The following is an 18,083-nucleotide window of genomic DNA, read 5'->3' as shown; positions in this document are numbered from 1 at the left end:
ATCATAAATGTTTTTTTTTAATATTTCTTTGAAACATACTGACAGCAATTAACTCAATTTTATTATATTATTTTTCAGATTCGACGAAGAAGAGGAAAAAGACTATTAAAGACTCTATAGACATTAAATCAACTACCGAGACTCAACCAATTGTGACACCAACTAAAATAGAAGTAGATCCAAGTCCGGAAGACGTAGAAAGTAAGAACAAGAAAAAGAAAGCGCGAACGACATTTACCGGCAGACAGATTTTTGAATTAGAAAAACAATTTGAAATGAAAAAGTATCTCAGTAGCAGTGAAAGATCAGAAATGGCTAAACTACTCAATGTAACAGAAACACAGGTGAGATTTACTATATATTTTGAAAAATAGTATAAAAATAAAACATAACAGTGGTGGCTTGAGGTGAAAAATGTTAGGTGTTCTGTAATGTTATCAAGTCAATTTGTTGTTATGGGCAAATTTCAATTGATTTTATTGGCTATTGTGCTGAAATGATAGATTGTTGCTTGCCACGCAATATAAATATGAACCACCAAGCGTTATTTCACGTCTTTACCAAGGTCTTTGCTATACTTTACTACTTTATTGTCTTCGTATTGTTTCAATTTAAAAAAAATACTATGAAGAACTCAAACAGATGTAACAATTCCAATAACTTAACCATGTTGAGAGATTGTTAATTAAACTAAGGTATGCCTTGGAACTTTTTCATTAATATTGTCTATTTAGTTTTCTTTAATCTTCGGATTGAATTTCTAAGAAAAGTTTTGATTGGATTTAGCGTTGATAAACATCGTTCGGCATCTTATGTTATCATGGGATTTTTTATGACAATTTCTAATAGTTTTTTACTATCCTATATTTGCTAAATATGTAGTTTTATTTTTAATTTTTGAAGCGGTTGTGCAATGCCTCTGTTCGTAATCGTTCTTTATCAAGTTTAGGATTTGATGCAAGAATGCTCAAATTTTTCTGAATCGAAAAGTGATACAACAAATAGATGCTTTTTAAAATTCATTCGATCTTTTGAACAATCCAAAATAACTCAACACACTTCCAAATTTCTAGAAAGTACCCGTACTTGCGAATTCGTACAAGCAGCTTCAGATTTAATCAAATCTGTGGGAATAGCAATGTACGTAGTGAGCAGAATGATATCATAAGGCAACTGCGTAGTATTAATTTTTTTAGATAAATAATAGAAAATATTAATAATTTTCTAGAGCTATGTACACTAGCTATACCTGATACATAATCATACGAGGTATATCTACAATGTAAGTTCCGTTTCTATTTCTATCAGTGGCAGCGCCACGAATGTACTTCCGAGCATGAGTGGCAATTATTTTGACTCAAGTACAAGAAATGAACACCATTTTCAGATCTTTAGTGCCGACATGTTTTCTGTAGTGCTTCTTTATCATGTTAGTTTTAAAGAAAGTTAAACCAAGGAAATCTGCGAGCTTCACGCCAAGGAGCTATGAGCGATTCAATTATTAGAAGATGGGTCAGACAGCTCAATAAATGGCGTATATAATTACATGATGAAGAACGAGAAGATCTTGGGTTACTGATTAACTGGTTCACTCAATTGAACAAAAGGTTATACAAAACCTCTACAAGTTACAATTAGAACGTGCTCTTGCTATGGAATTGTCACAAATCTCACGATCACTAAAATTTCAAAAACTTTTCTAATTTTAAGTTTTAATCTCGACACCTCGAAAACTCTTGTGCACCGTTTTTTGGGACAGAAAAGGAATTCTGCTGATTCATTTTTTACTACGAGATCATTAAGGATTCCTGTCGACAAGTGTTTTTCTACATGGTAATGACTAGTGTCTACAAAATATTCAAATTTATGTAGAAAATTGGTTTAACAGTTGTAGATTTTCGTATAATAATTATTTTTTCATATCTATTTTCTGAATATATCTCGTACATAAGTATTTTTAATAGTAACATCACTTCAAAACCGCTTAAAGACAACACAACTTGACTTATGAAATAAAAGGTAGATTTATGAGATAAATTTCTTGACGAGAGGTAGTTAATTCACAAACAAAGTGAAGGGTCAAAAAATTTCGTCTATTGAATGCCCAGTATTTCAGAATTATCGCTAGTTTTTCGTTGCCATAAACTTTATTCCAACTTCATCGAAAATCACTGGGAAATGGTCACTCTCATGTGCAGTATTAAGAATGTGTTCCAACTGAAAACGGACTGTTTATCGGACAGTTTTGAAAACATTCCATCTGATTTTGTGACTGTTTGCGAAAGGTTTCTAAAACCGTTTAAAAGTGACAGAAATGTTTAAAAATGGTGTAAACTCTGGACCCGTGTACAAAAACAGTCTGAGCAGTTTCTGTATTTATGATTTTTATATATACTTAATATATTTCCATCAATATTTTGGTTGTTATCTTCGTCTGACTTATTGAAGCGACTAATTTTGCAACTTATTTGTCAAACTGTAAACTGTCTGTATCCAAGTTACGTCGTTGAAAAAAAACATCAATCATAACTTAACTGAGCTGTGTTATCGCGATGATGACAGTTGTCTTGGGTTTGCGATTCGTCAGATAAAGTTAAATTTTAATATGATGGAAATTATCAAAGCAATAAGTGTTGGTAATAATTTGGTGGACATCCTATACCAAAAGGTTACTATTGATTGAGAGATACCATTTGTTGATTACTTGTATTTTTTATCAGTTTACTATTGAGGTCGGAAATAAATACGGTAATTAAATCGTGAAGAGATTAGTCAGAATTACTTTTCTTGTGAAAACTATTTCTACTCATAGCACTTAAGCAGAAAATATGAATGCATCTTTTTTCTTTTATTACCATGCAACGAAATGCAAGCGTACTTCATGTCATGTTCCATTTGAATGTTAAATGTAGCGGAAACTCAACACCTGACACTAATAAACAGTATTTTTTTACCAGTTTCTTATTTTGCGCAGTTAACATTTGGATATGAGATCGTTTCGTATTAAGATCAAATGAAATTTGTTCACTTTGTATAAGAAAATACCGTGAAATATCGTTTTTAATTTCAAGGTCCACATCTCCAGATGAGGAAATTACTTTTCACAAAGAAATCATAAACGAAGTGATACATCTTCAAGGAATTCAATTATTTTTGCTTATAAAATGGAATTGGAGTATTAGACGATGAATTAGATATTTATTTCTCAAAAAACTGAATTATTTCTTATACTTATTTAAACTATCTATAGAATAGTTATTTATTATATAAGAGAAAATTATTTTCAGCTCAACTTGTGACAGAAAAAACGAAAAACGGCAATTATTTAATTTTTCTCTTAATTAAAAACTTACCTAAAATAGATGTTCATATAATTTGTTTAAAAAAGCTCACATTGGTAATAATTATTGATTGAAATAAGCTCTATAATTTCCATTAGTACCGCTCATCAATAACGCGTAAGTCTTGATATATACGCTCTCCTTGCTCATATCTTCTAAATTTCCAGGTGTTTATGGAGGAAGTGGAGTTTTATGCTCATATTGCACCCCATATATTCTAATTGTATCAGAAGATCTTCCACAAGTTCAATATGATTTTTAGATTCTCTATATCTAAGAAAAATCTGCATCGTAGAGACGAATGATGTTTAGGCCTCTAGTTCTAGCTCAGTCATTGAAATTCTAAATTGAGTATGTTTCGAAAGTTTGGGGACCATCAAAATTGGCTCTAATATTTTCCACAGTGAGCAAGGGAAATTGTTGGCAAATATAAGGAAAGCAGTTCCCCTCTTTATATAGAAATTTGACAAATTGGTTCAAGGTGTCTAATATTATGTCTCTTTGAACTACTCATGACACAAAAACTTCAGATATTAATTTTAATACAGTAGAATACGCCTGATTGAAATTGATAAACATATACGCTTAAATGATAAAAATCAGAAACAAAGTAACTCGAGCTCTTCAAGAAATTTTGACAGTAGATTTGACAAAAACATAAATGACTTTATTAACTACAAAATTCGCGACAACATACAAACAGTAAAATCAAATGCCAAAAAGAATTTGATATTTCAGATTTCTATTGTAGCGTATAAGTTAATTCTATTTCACAGTGAAAAAAAGACATTTTCCATTTCAAAAATAATTCACAAAATAAACAGAAAGTATTACTTTTGTAAGATTGATTGACAGAGTTAATTATTAATCCATCATAAAACAATTTCATTTAATGGAATAATAATTGGTAGTAAAGTTGTTCTATGTTGCTTCTGATCAAGAAACTTTCTTTAAGAGTTGATTCTACAATTTTATCAGATATTTTCATTTTATTGGGAGAAGATGGACTATTCAATATTTTGTTAGAAGTCCCAATTTTGTTATTCAAATTATCTTCTCGATATACTTTTGCTACGTAGATAGATCCTGACGTTTCATGGACTTATTTTTTCGACGTAACAGTCGTTTAAAAGCGATAACTTATTGGGACCTAAAACCACTTCAAGATGTATTAGAAGTATTTGTTTTTAATATATTTCAGACGATATAAATTTCCATTTACAATTGTACATTGTATTTCGTATTTTTATGGCACATTCGAGAAAATTTTTAGACTCGACTCATTTTACGCAATTAATGCAAAGATAACTATTTGTAAACTAGTGTTTTATTTACAGATATATACTTTTGATGCTTGACATCAAATTTTTTACATTTGAGACTTGATATATATTATATGTTATGAAAAAATTTTCATATGCTGTTATATGTTCAGGTCAGAAAATTATCAGTCATTATCAGTCATTATCAGTTTTATAATCCCGTAACAATGACTAATTTTCTTCAATTTGAAAATGCTAACAGGTCATTCATTTCGAAGATAGTCTACTACATTTTTTCAGTTGAATCTGGGGAAGACAAGATAACACTAAAGAAACATGGTGGTTGGAAGTCATCAACTGTCGCTGAAAGATATGTTGATTAATCGGTAGAACACAGAAATGTTGTTTTGAAAATTTGGTATAATGTATAATAAAATATCCTGAATTTGAATAAGTACCTTCACTTATGTGTATATATTTCCATATGAATTCCATAAAAATAACATTTTGTTAGCTAACAGATAATTTCATAATTAAATTTTTATCTAATACCTTGAAAAATTGGAACTAAGTCGCTCGCTATATTTTAAATAAAAAGGAAAATTAAACGTCACAGATCTCTTTATCGAGCTAACTCTCTCTTTATCACTTAATTCGACAACAATCTTCAGTGCAGGAACAAAATTCCCTTAGGGTTCCACGTCAATGTATACTGGTTGTGTTCTCTGATTTATGCGCCTCTGGCCGAACAGCCTGTCCATTTCCAGTCTGTTAGAAGGGAACTGTAGTTCTAAATGTTAATAATACTGTTTTGTTGACTTATTTATGGAATTACTTTTAATCTATAAATACGTACAAAAATATGATAATTTTAGATAAAAATACGGAATATTATAATAAAAGAATACGTGTTTGATTCTTGTAATCCGGTATGGATTATATGAAAATGAGGTCTACAAAACTTCACTGAAATATGTCTCGGATACACTAACTCATGTTCAAGCAATTATTATAGCCACCACACTTAATTATATCCAGTTTAGCAAGTAATGTTCTCCCCTTGCTAATAAATTTCACTAGTTTATGCAGTGTTGAAAGCTGCAAGATCTATTAGGAGAATAATATCTTTAACATGGTTGGATTATCAAACTCTGTATTATATTGTGAAGTATTCATATTATCTAGAACATTTAGACTAGCGTCTTTCTATATTCCAAAAATACCCAGAATTTGCTTTGTTTTTGATCTGTTTTCATATCATGATTCTTCTATTTGGTGTGTCAAAACTTTCAAATGTAAAACCATTCGAACGATCTTTTATCTTACACTACTTTTCTCTCAACTAGGGCTTTCAGAATGCTTGTTTCGCCTAATAATCATTCTACGTACGAGGTTGCTTTAACTATAAACCAGAATTTTAAAATAAACGCGCGAAAAATTTAGTGTCGGAAAACTGGATGTTAAACTGCTCTGTTACGAAGCGTAGATAACAGCCGGGACAACGTTAGCACACTTTTTAGTGTACTTATAGTCACGAGCGTGAAGGATATTTCAGTGTTTGTTGCGCAGAGATAATTTAGAATCCGCGGAAATTTATCGAAAATTACTCGACTAATTCGATAAGCGCTTCATCAAGACTGAAATGTATGAATGGTGTTCTCCTTCCCAAAAAGGTCGAGAGGTTCTGGCAAACATTCCACGCGGCGCCCCTGAACAAGTATTACAGATGAGAATGTCAGCACTATAGAAAAATTCATTATGGAAGACCGTCGCAGTACTGTACCCGATATGGCTGAAGAATTGGCAGTGTAGGTAGTATTGAGCAAATAACTCATGAACGGCTCGATTACCGCAAAATGTCAGAAAGATGGATACCAAGACTTCTGAACTTTGAGCAGAAATTTGCACGCAGCGATATGGAAAGGAGAAAATTTATTGCCCCAAATATTCATCGCAGACGAGACTTGGGTTCATCACTATATTCCGGAGAAATTTTGGTTTAGATTAGGGCCACCCTCGTATCTACTTTTTCTGTTTTTTTTCATTACTAAACTTGTGGAGGTTTTGTCTATTTTTGTACCGTTAAATAGATTACTAGCTCTTTATTTTGAAAGTTGACTTATTATAAAATTTTGTGACATATATTTAATCAAAGTTCATTTTCTGTATCATTATTTACTAGATATTTATATAATAAGAAGGTTATAATTCGTCTCTCTAACCACATGAATCAACAAAAATATACCAACAATAATAATGTTCACAGACATGCCAAGTCATAATTGATTTTGTAAAATAGCAACACTGTCACCTATTTTTTTTACGTATCTCCCCAAAAGTGGGAAATAATAATATTTATTACCATTTTCCACTTTTATATTACAAATACAAATTACAAAACTGGAAGAAACTCAGTTAGTATTCAGGCCCAATAGAGGGAGATAAAATGCGATATTTGTACTGATAAAAATAGCGGAAAAAGCAAAACGATAAAAGAAAAGAAATTTACACCTTCGATACAATAAATAGAGAAGACGTATGGAATATATTAGAACAGAGGGGAATAAATGAAAACTTCATTAGAAGCATTAGAAGTCTGAATAGCAGCAACAGAACGTCAGAACGCAACATGAAAAATAAAGAATATTTTAAACAATCCACTGTTATACACAATAATACTCGATAAGGCTATAAAGGAGATAAAAACCAGTTTAGAAATCTATAATTTAGGGCACTGGAAAATTGATAAAATTTCACTAATAGAAATATGCTACGCTGATGACATGGTCATATTTGCAGAAGACGAAGAAACACTAAACCAAAATCTCGAATTCTACAACAAAACAATAAAAAAATAAACTATGAACTTAAACAACGATAAAATAAAGACGATGATTATAAGCACAGAAGAAAAGACACATGACATGAAAGAGGAAATAATAAATAGAACACTTCAAATACTTCGGTTGAATGATAGCAGGAGAAAGCAGGAGCAGGAGAAAATTAAAAAAAGAAATAACACAACAGCAAACGCAGGAAAACTATTTAACGCAATTGAAAACTTTTTTTCTAGGGAACATTGAAATATTCGAGGAAACAAGACTAGAAATTTACAAAAGAGTTCCGAAATATGGACAACGACTGAAAGTCACGGAAAAAAGATACAAACAATGGAAATGAGATTCCTCCTTAGAAAATATTAAATACAAAACCTGCAGAACAATACATAGAAGAGAATCAACTAAGACGAATATGTGAAAAGGATTACTAGAAGAATACTAAATGCCCGAATAGTAAGAGCGAGAAACAGAGGAAGACCTGGATGGAGGAAATTAATAAAGCGACTGAGGGAATAAATTACATGAGGTACTACCAAAAACAAAAGATCGAACTAAATTGAGAGAATTTTAGAATAGACTCGATGAGGAAAGAAACTCAACTCATGTTTTATACCCGTAAGGGTAGATAGACGTAAGTAAATAAAAATCATTTATCATTATCATCCCAAAATGTCTGTCAAAAAACAATGAATCAAAATATCGTATAATAAAACAAAGGCTTATCTTGAGAATACGCCTGAGTTTATAACTTAAATACTAAAAGAGCTTGTCAGTTAAGCCGTTAGTTGAATTTTCATTCAAATGAATGCCTGAAATTAACCTTTAATATTTTCGAGGTGTCTAACGCAATAGTGGGTGAAGTTGTTAATGTTCAAGAAAACGCAGTTAATACTTTTTCTATTAGTAATTTATGCGGAAAGTTATCGTAATCCGAATTTTAATGAGCGCATGAATAGTTACTTTTTTTTTCGAGTAATTAAAGTAATTTCGAGGTTTAGTAGGATGTATTTCTTTACTATTGAAACCATAATAAGAACAGAGATTTTCTTTCTAACAACTTAACTTCGATTTTGATTAGGTTTGCGGAAGACAGATACCTTTGTTTCTGTTTATATTCATCGCAAGTATGTTTTAAATCTATATTTTCAAATTGTGTTTTATTTCTATAGTTCTTAATCACTATATTGCAGTTGCATACGAAAATAAGCGAAAATTTAATTTTCCAATAATGTATAATATAAAAAATGAAAAAGGCAATTCAGTGTATTTTCAGATTTGATGAAAAAATGTGAATGAATTTTCATAGCATGAATTATTCGCGCTATAGCTATTTTAACTAGTATATCTCATACCCTAATGTATTGAGACAAGTTTTAACCATAACCAATCTTGAAAGATGGATTTTGAACGACGCATTTATTTTGTTTAAAGTTAAAAAAACCCAAAAAGATGGCGAAATGTAAAATTCTGTCTATTAAGATTCGACAGTTCACATGTGTCCTGAGCGATTTAAATGTAGAAATGAGTCAGGGACAGAGCAAGAATATTCATTGGCTTCAAAAACGGATGAAACTGTACAAAATGGGGGCAAATTTGTTGCTGCAACTAAGTGATTAACTGAAGTTTGTTGAAGAATTTAAAATTTCATACGGATCCCTGCAAACATGCTTTTTACTTAATTATAACCTCACCCTTTGCATAAATCGCGAGATTTTGGCCGCTGAAGTCTCCCTGTATGTCTACATCTACTTTAATCACCAAATATAGCACAATGTCGACTTCATTAATAATATTGAGAATGTTATACGAGGATGGTCCCAGAAGTACCTTGCCTAACCTAGAGATGAGGGTAGTTGCTTGAAAAATACCACTTTATTTGAAAGTACACAATCTATACAGCATATGATTCAAGTTTGAAGAAGACCACGTTGTTTAGTATTTGTTTGGCAGCCATCAATAGTGAACGTTTTCAATGAATTTGTAAACATGGAAAAAATTGGTGATCGTTATGTGACACAATACTTTTATTTGAAAAGACTTAACCCAACCAATATGAGAGCTGAACTAGATTCTACTCTGGGTGAGTAGTGCTCCTTAGTTATCAACAAAAAATTATTGGGTAGCAGCGTTTAACCGAGGACGTATGACTTGCGAAGACCAGCATCGCATTGTCACCCAAATGAGGTGACGACTTTAGTATCACAAAGTGATGATCGTTTACTGAAAGTACGCGAGATAGCAGAGATCGCATATTAACTGAAAATTTGGACATTAGAAATCTGTACGCAAGATAGGTGCCGAGTTCTCTCTTAATGGAACAAAAACAGCGTCGTGAAGATGTTTCCATCGATTGTTTGGCAAGATTTCATAGAAATAAAGCCGAATTTTTGCGCCGTTTCATAACCATGGATGAAACGTGGTTCCATCACTTCACACCCGAAACAAAAGAACAATCAAAACAATGGACTGAAAAGGGAGAATTGGATCTAAAGAAGACAAAGACCGTTCCATCTGCAGACAAGAACATGGCATCGATTTTTTGGGATGCGCGTTGGATAATTTTCATTGACTATCTTGAAAAAAGAAAAAATATCAACGGCAAGTATTATGCGAACTTATTGCAACGTTCAAGTGGAAAAATTAAGTAAAAACGGCCACATTTGGAAATAAATATATTTTTTCAGCTCATACAAGTGTGTAAGTTTGGGATAGCAACCATTAAACAGATACATTAAGGATGACTTTTTGATCCATATAATTTTTGAGTGAAATAAAAAATTATTATTTGAAATTAAATCACTTGAAATAAGTTTATTTGGTATTTCTACAATTGATATATATTTTTTGATGAATTTTGTTTTTTGTGTTTGTAGTTTAAAAATTATTGTGCTAACTTCACTTTCGTCTATTCAAAATTTAGTGATGTAATATTCGTTCGTTAATATACCTTAAAAATTCAGCCACCATATTTACAGAAGGGACATCCCTTTATTTTGCTACCTATATTAACAATTGGGGACTGCCGATGACACAAACCATTTCAATATCGAAGCCGTATTTACTGAAAATATATTCCACCCCTACAGGGAACAATACAGTCCGATTAAACCCACTCTACAGACAGTAATTCATTTTACTTGCATACATCGAGCATCAATAATAGAACCGACGTCGAAGTGCAAGTATAATTTTAAATTTTCATTGGTAAAATGTTAAAAAATAGCGTTTGATTCATGTGTGGAATGCTTTATTGAATATACTATGTGTAGTGAAAAAGTGTTATATATATATAAATATTTATTAACATATGTGTGTAGAACTATTTTTTTAACCGGTCCTGGTAGAAATTAGTTCTTTGCTTATTTAATGACATCCTGTACCTAACAGTTTGAAATACAGAAAATAAATGTTATTCTGCTACCGATATAATGAAAAATAAATGTTTTGAATTGAACTTCGCGTGTTTTTAATCAGCCTCTGTACATTTCATTAAGAAATTAAACATGGAATGCCATTCATACATTGATTTACAATTATGCAACATTAATACTCTTAAGTAGCTTGTCAGTTTATACTAATAAAGTAAATAAAATCACTGAGAACAGATGTCTTATTAGAAATCTAAATTTGTAGAGCGTTTGCTTTTTAGATCTTCCGGTGGAATGTTTAATAGGAAATGGGAGCCATTAATTGGTTTATATATTTAATTTTTGTGGAGACGACAAAGACGACAAAGAGCACCGGACAAAATTTAAAATGAAACTGTGCACCGCCAAGAGTGGTATAAGTATTTGGATGCTAGCTGACTGTCGAAAAAACACTGTGAGTTAAATTTCACGTGGATTTATACTGTACAAAGTTCATTTTTGAACCAAACTCTTTTTCATTTTAAAAGATCCGTTCAAGGTTAAAAAATACGCCGTTCTTCCCTGATTCAGCACCTTGCATCATCTTTATATTTCCGACGATTCTACCTTACAAAGAATGTGTGTGATGAGGAAAAGCATGTGAATTTAATTAATCGATTATTTTCGAAAATAAGACATTTTTCCTATTTTTTTTTAATTATTGATTCAATTTCTGTTAATAACTTCTATGAAATCATAACTAACTTAAAAGTATAAATTAATCTTCCGCCATTTTCATTAATCTTGAACATAAATGTAATATTTATAGCAACAATAAATTGTTGGACGTGATTATTCTGTCATTTGACATCATTGGCCTACAGTTCGCATATACAAAGTGATCATTGGAGTTCTATTCCCGTTTGATTTAGTGTCATAACCTATTTGCTGAAGTTTTTAAACGAGATAATTTTATTGCCAATAATTTTATTTATAGTTACAGATCTTTTAAAATTGTCATGACTGTCACATGTGTTTCTAATTCACAAAATTTCTCTGTTATCTTACATTATGAACTGAATTGCATCAACCGTAAAATACTTAGATGTTTAACGCTACATGAATCATCCTTAAACTGAATATCTACAGGGTTTAATAACAATGACGCCTTCAAATTGAATAGATAAATAAAATATGTTAATTTGAATATAGTATTTAGTTCGCTTAAAAAATATATACATCATTGAGAAGTATAAAAAATTGAACTTTGAATCATTCTTGTATATAAAAAAGTTCACATATAATCCTCTCATATAATTATATCAATAACTATAAATCATTGTATCGGAAAACTATCAAAACCATGAAGCAACGTTATTACTACAACCGCATCTCGACAGCTAAAAATTCGTCGAAAGAAACTTGGTCTGTTATCAATGATTTTAGAAACAAATCGCGTTCAACAAACATTATCGATCTCAACCCCGACGAACTTAACAATTATTTCGTGAACGTTATAAGAATATTAGCTCTAAAATATCCACATGTTGAGATGCTCTCTTTTTTCTCGTTCCTTCTAAAAGAATCAGTGACAGTCTCTTCCTCAGACCTGTAAATAGATCAGAGCTAGAGCAAGCAGATCTCTTCGATTCTATCTTCAAATTACAAAAAAGAGCTATTCCTTATATTTTTGGTTTGATTAGTAGAACGCATCGCGAATTCTATTTTGAAAAACTCTAACTTTCCCCACTCTCTCTTCAACTTAGAATCTGTTTATTTGGTTCGCAAACTCAACTGAGAGACCCATGTATACCTGCCCTACTAGAAGAAAGTTGGACATTTACTCCTACTTATGATCTGGTGAAAAATTCTGGAATAAAAATGGCAAAAACTTTTGATAAGTTTCGAGGTTTGATAAAGGCATTTCTGATTGAAAAATTATTCTGAGTATTATTCAATTTCTGATATAAGATACTATATACATTATAATTTCTACTGTTGAATGAAATCATTATTTTGTATTTTTATATTATGTAATATAAAATTATGTAGCTTTGTCCATAAAAATTTTCTAATGAAAATAAATTTTATCTCTCTCTCTAACAACAAAGTTAAATCATTAGCATATTACTTGTTACTATTACTTACTATTACTTGTATCGATTTATTAAGGATACTTTCATCGATATAATATGAAGTAAGATATTATTATTGTATTATAATCATTATCATACATCATACAATGTAAATAAGAAAACCCTACTGTTTTAACCTATAATTCTATACCTCAGTGATGAGGAACACGAAACTAATGTAATAATAAAGAGAGACTAATAAACCCTACTTACTAATTCAAAACTAAAATAAATGTACCTGAGTTAATACAAGGTTTACGGGCTTTTATTTGTCTTTTATAACCTTAAGCTGTGCAGGGTAAGGGTGTAGGGGCAAAAAATTTGTACATTTTCAGATAGCTTAGCAAGAAAAGTAGGAGTTGACTGAGAATCTTATTAATTGTTTCTCGTTAGTTGACAATTGTAAAATGTATCAACATTACGCCTCTGTTAAAAGTTCAGTTTCTAGTATGGAAAATCTAAAAGAAAACAAACGACGTAAAATAATTGCCTAGTTCTATGAACAATATCAAACTCTGAAGAAATCTTTAACGTAAATAACTTGGGAAGAATGAGAATAGACACACAAAGTATTTATTATATCTGTTTTGCCACATTATAAAGTAACAGAATGTAGTTCAAAAATCAAGAAAATATTTTGATAAGCAACAAATGGGACAAACATCAAAGCTTTTGTTTCTCATTGACAACAAGTTTTTGCCCACTAAAGATGTGGAAATCATTATCGGCAAATATTAAGACTTACAATCTTCTCGTGGTCATTCTTCAGCGTACATCTGGAAATTCTGCCACCGCCAAAATATATGAAAACGAGAGAGAATGAAACGTATTTTCCGAAGATTGGGAAGCAACTACACATGAAGAATTAATTTTGAACCAATCCTGCAAACGCCAGTTCGAGTATTTGCAACATTTAAAAACAAAAATTAGAAAAGCGAGCCGACTGGGTATAGAATCAGTTATATAAAATGTGTATAATTATTTTGTAGTAACCATTGTTTCGTAGAGTAAAGTGCAAATAATTGAGTTATAACAGTGTGTACAGATTTTTTGTCCTCACACCCTTACAAAAAGGTTTTGACCTATTAAAATTACGAATGCTTCATCATTCTATCATTATTTCATTGATGAAAATAGAATATAGGGATTATAGGATACATATAATCAAAATAAAATTTATACAGAAGCTTCCCCATTACTAAAAAATCTTTATATGTCGGGTCGAATATAAACTTATTATAATCAATAAAATTATAAAATTACATACACAAACGGAGTCGTTTTCTCCCGATAAGGAATCCTCATTATTAGTTTCCTCATAGAAGTTATAATTAAAATCGTGGAGTGGGAGATCTACTCTTTATATACTTGATATATTTGATATATCTATTCATATATTAATCGGACATGAATTCAATTTATATTAAAATAGTATTATCCATTTTTGTATCTATACTTAAAATATTAATGGAAATAGCTAGTAGAACGTGAGAAATCTAGGCATTGTTGCCTGTTTTGTTTCCTCTAATCAGCTTTATATGTTGTTACATGTGTAGGTATTGAACGATACATTGCATCATCATATTTCAATGATAATGATAATAATAATGATAATATAATGAGGACATGGTTAGACAATTCGCTATTCTATGTTACTCGCTGTAAAACTTTGTATGACAATAAGTCATGTTCCCTTTTTCTTTTCTCTCTATTAATACATTTTCCAAAATTTCACTTCCTCTTCTATGACATATCATCTGCCAATTGTAATGTAATATTTGTGGCGACCACTACAAGTGTACTCCTCTCGTCGCATTTTAAAATATATATTCGACCATTTTCCCGATTTACTTCGTCAATAAAATGATATTTCTTCGCCACTCAACTGACCGACGTCTGACCCAGTGAACTCCAAGTTACTTTCTTCTGGGAATTCCAAATTACCTTTCCTTTACAACCTTCTTAATTTCCTAACTATTTTTACAAAGAAAGTAGGCACTGCAGCTCAGGATTTATCATCACCACATATTCACTTGTTGGGTGTTGAGGTTGGAAGCTTCACAATAGCTTTGTGCCCTTTTTAAGATCAAAAAGCTATATGCTCCGCAACAGCTTCTGCAATGCCCAGATTCTTCCATATTTAGAGTATTGCTCGCAGGCGTACCCTGAACATGCTCGGCTCAATACAGAAGAGTGACTTATAGGCGATCAAGAGTTGACTAGAAACTTGGACAGCTTAGAACATAGAAGAATCGTCGCCGACTTGGCTTTGTTTTACCGATACTACCACGGCAAATGCTCTTCCGAGCTCTCCAGCATAATCCCACCTAGTTTTTGCACGACCTATTCGACAGGCAGACGTGGCTCATGAGCACCGAGTTCGCCCACAGACGTCCGGAACGACTCCTTTCTTTGGAGAAATGCAAGCCTCTCGAATCAGTTACCAAAGCACGTCTTTTCCAAACACTACAATCTACAGAAGTTCAAGATCAATATCCACAGGCATCTCCAAACGGCAGGCACCACTCGAATACTCGAATTACTCGAGTGTAAAAGGGTTTACCCTTTTCTGCTTGCTTTTAACATAAAAAAATGTTTCTCGAAGCAAATCTCTTCATTCATCAATGAGGATAAGTTCATGGTAAGTTGATAACTGCTGTACTTTAATTCCATGTTCTATTTCATTTACATTATAGTTCTTAAATTTTAGTGTTTCATGGTGTATGGATATTTGAATGTTTTCTTCCACTTGAAGGTTTAGATGCTTCTCTAATACTTTGTTTTAAACCTTTCAGAGAAAGTAGAGGGTTACTTAAATTAATCTTGATTAGTAAATATAAATAAATTGGTATTTTCATAAATAAAGAAAACCAAGAATTGTATTTCGAAACAGACAATGCTATATTCTATTCAATAAATGCTTCGTTTTTTACTAGGGCATCTCAATTATCAACACTGTTTCCGAGAATTGTTCGAGCTTATGTAAAACTGACGTTATAAAAAAAAATAATTGCTGAGTGGTTTTATTTGCAGATTATTTATTCTCTTGTTTTTATTTCCGATTTATCTCTTTTCGTTTTCAATTTTGTGTTTGTGCTTGTATACGTTTATTTGGAGCTGAGCGAGTCATCGTTAAACCACTTTAACCGATTTGAAATAGGTGTGAGTTATTTAAATTAGAGAAAGGTCCGAAGCTGTAGTCTTATGTAATTAAATGATGCGATTTAATGTAGAAAATGATTGTTTTCCAGTTTAAAGCTACCAACAGCTACAGCGATGTGTAATAATAGATATAAATAGAGATGTGTGTACAGCACAATTAGCAGAAAGCTTTAGAGGGTATTACAATGAATATTGATCGGTAGTGGATGTGGATGGAAGCACACACAAAACTGACATTTCTGATTTGTCGATATCACAAGGAGCCCCTACTGTCATTAGTTGGAAACTACCTACCCGCAATATAATCTTTGTTACACAGCGGTGCCGCTGTGGCTTTTATCTGAATCAAATATTCGTAATTATTGTTCAGATTATGAAAATTTCAACAGGTTTTTTGGAACAACTCATTGGATTATAAATTTGTTTTCTACAAAATTAAATATACGAGGTTTGAGAAAGACAAATATGTATAATGGAATACCTATGTCTTTTTTGTTTTTCAAAATATTCTCCATTCAGATCAATACACTTTTCTATGTATTTGAACCAATTGTTTATTCCGATTGAGGTAACTCCAAAACATGTGATTTGAATGCATCAATCGCTCATTTAGGTGTGGAAGAGATCATTGAATGTCAAACAAGGACTATATGGTGACCCATGAATTCGATGTTTTGACTGTTCAAAAACGTTTTAGTTTGAAGTGATGTGTGAGAGCTCGTCTGTCTTGATTGATTTGCACTTTTGACAAACAAATGCTAGTGTCCCTTTCAAGATTGACCGCTCTACGTTGCTCTAATGCAATGGTGGTGACATGTCAAGGGATTTCGAAAAAACAGGTGACCATTTGCTTCGAAGTGCTTCGTGCGCGATCAGCTTTTTTGCATTTGGCTTGTCTTGAAAGACCCATACAGTCGATTCTTGCTTAGATTCGTGGTAATATGCATAGATCCATAATTCGTTGCCTGTCACGATCTCATAGACGTTTTTTGAAGCACCGCGATTGGATTTTTTCAGAATTTCTTTGCACCAGTCAATAAGATATTTTTTTGAGCGATTAGCAAATTATGCAGTATCCAACGCTAACCGATTTTTTGACAGCCAAATGTTCATGCAATATTGAATGTTTGCGAGTGGAACTAATGCTCAAGTTTGCCTCAATGACACGGTATATCACATGACGATCTTGCAATATCAGTTTACGAACAACATTTAGGTTTTCTGGTACAGCAACCGATTTTGGACGGCTTTCATGAAATCCTGTAGCGAAGTACGTCCACGATTGAATTCGAAAAACAAGCGAAACACAGTGACTTGAGATGGTGCTTCTTCACCAAAGTCGAAGTGAGTTGATCGCCACAGTGCGGTTGGCTTAATCCACGTCGAAAGCTATAGAAAATATCGCACCAAAATTTTTGCGATTTAATTAATTCTATTTGTTGAAGATCAATTATTTGTAAACAACTCAAATATCACTTGTATGACTACACGTTCTGAGTACATCCACTTAAAAATGTCAAACTATTATGACAATATCAGATTTGACGTATTCACATCAGAGTTAACATATATCAAAACTTAAGTAGCAACCATTGTACATGGGTATTCATGGTGAATAACAAACATCTTATTATATTATTGTTGCCTATATAAAAAGTTATGAGTAAATTTTATAAATATGCTATTCAATGTTAAGAGATACAATTTACTCTAATTTTAAAAATGTTTTTTTTTAATATATTGGAAATATAAATATGAAAACGTTTAATTAATTGATTGATATCGATTTTGAACCAACAGTATAAAAATGAGATAGTTTCAAATGACTTATATACAGTTTAGATTAGATTCAGGTAGCAATGACTTTACTGGGTGCTATGCTTATGTCGATAGACAACCTCGCAATCACATATGAGATACACGTCTATTTTCTATGTTTCCTTGTGGAACGACAAAAGTTGTCGGGTGTTTTTCTATTTTTCAATATTGATGACTT

General features: G+C 31.7%; 1 protein-coding gene across 1 annotated transcript in view; it reads left to right on the top strand.

The window, feature by feature from the left end:
- The window catches only part of LOC130901488 (homeobox protein ceh-30), a 97,947-nt gene that overhangs the window by 22,986 nt on the left and 56,878 nt on the right, over positions 1–18,083 (top strand). Inside the window, exon 2 of the mRNA XM_057812921.1 lies at positions 79–344. Within this exon, the coding sequence (XP_057668904.1) occupies positions 79–344 (266 nt within the window). The remainder of the gene's footprint in view (positions 1–78; positions 345–18,083) is intronic.

Source organism: Diorhabda carinulata, chromosome 1 (assembly GCF_026250575.1).
Source record: "Diorhabda carinulata isolate Delta chromosome 1, icDioCari1.1, whole genome shotgun sequence".
In the NCBI taxonomy this organism is placed as follows: Eukaryota; Metazoa; Arthropoda; class Insecta; order Coleoptera; family Chrysomelidae; genus Diorhabda; species Diorhabda carinulata.
This window is presented reverse-complemented; position numbering and strand designations above follow the sequence as displayed.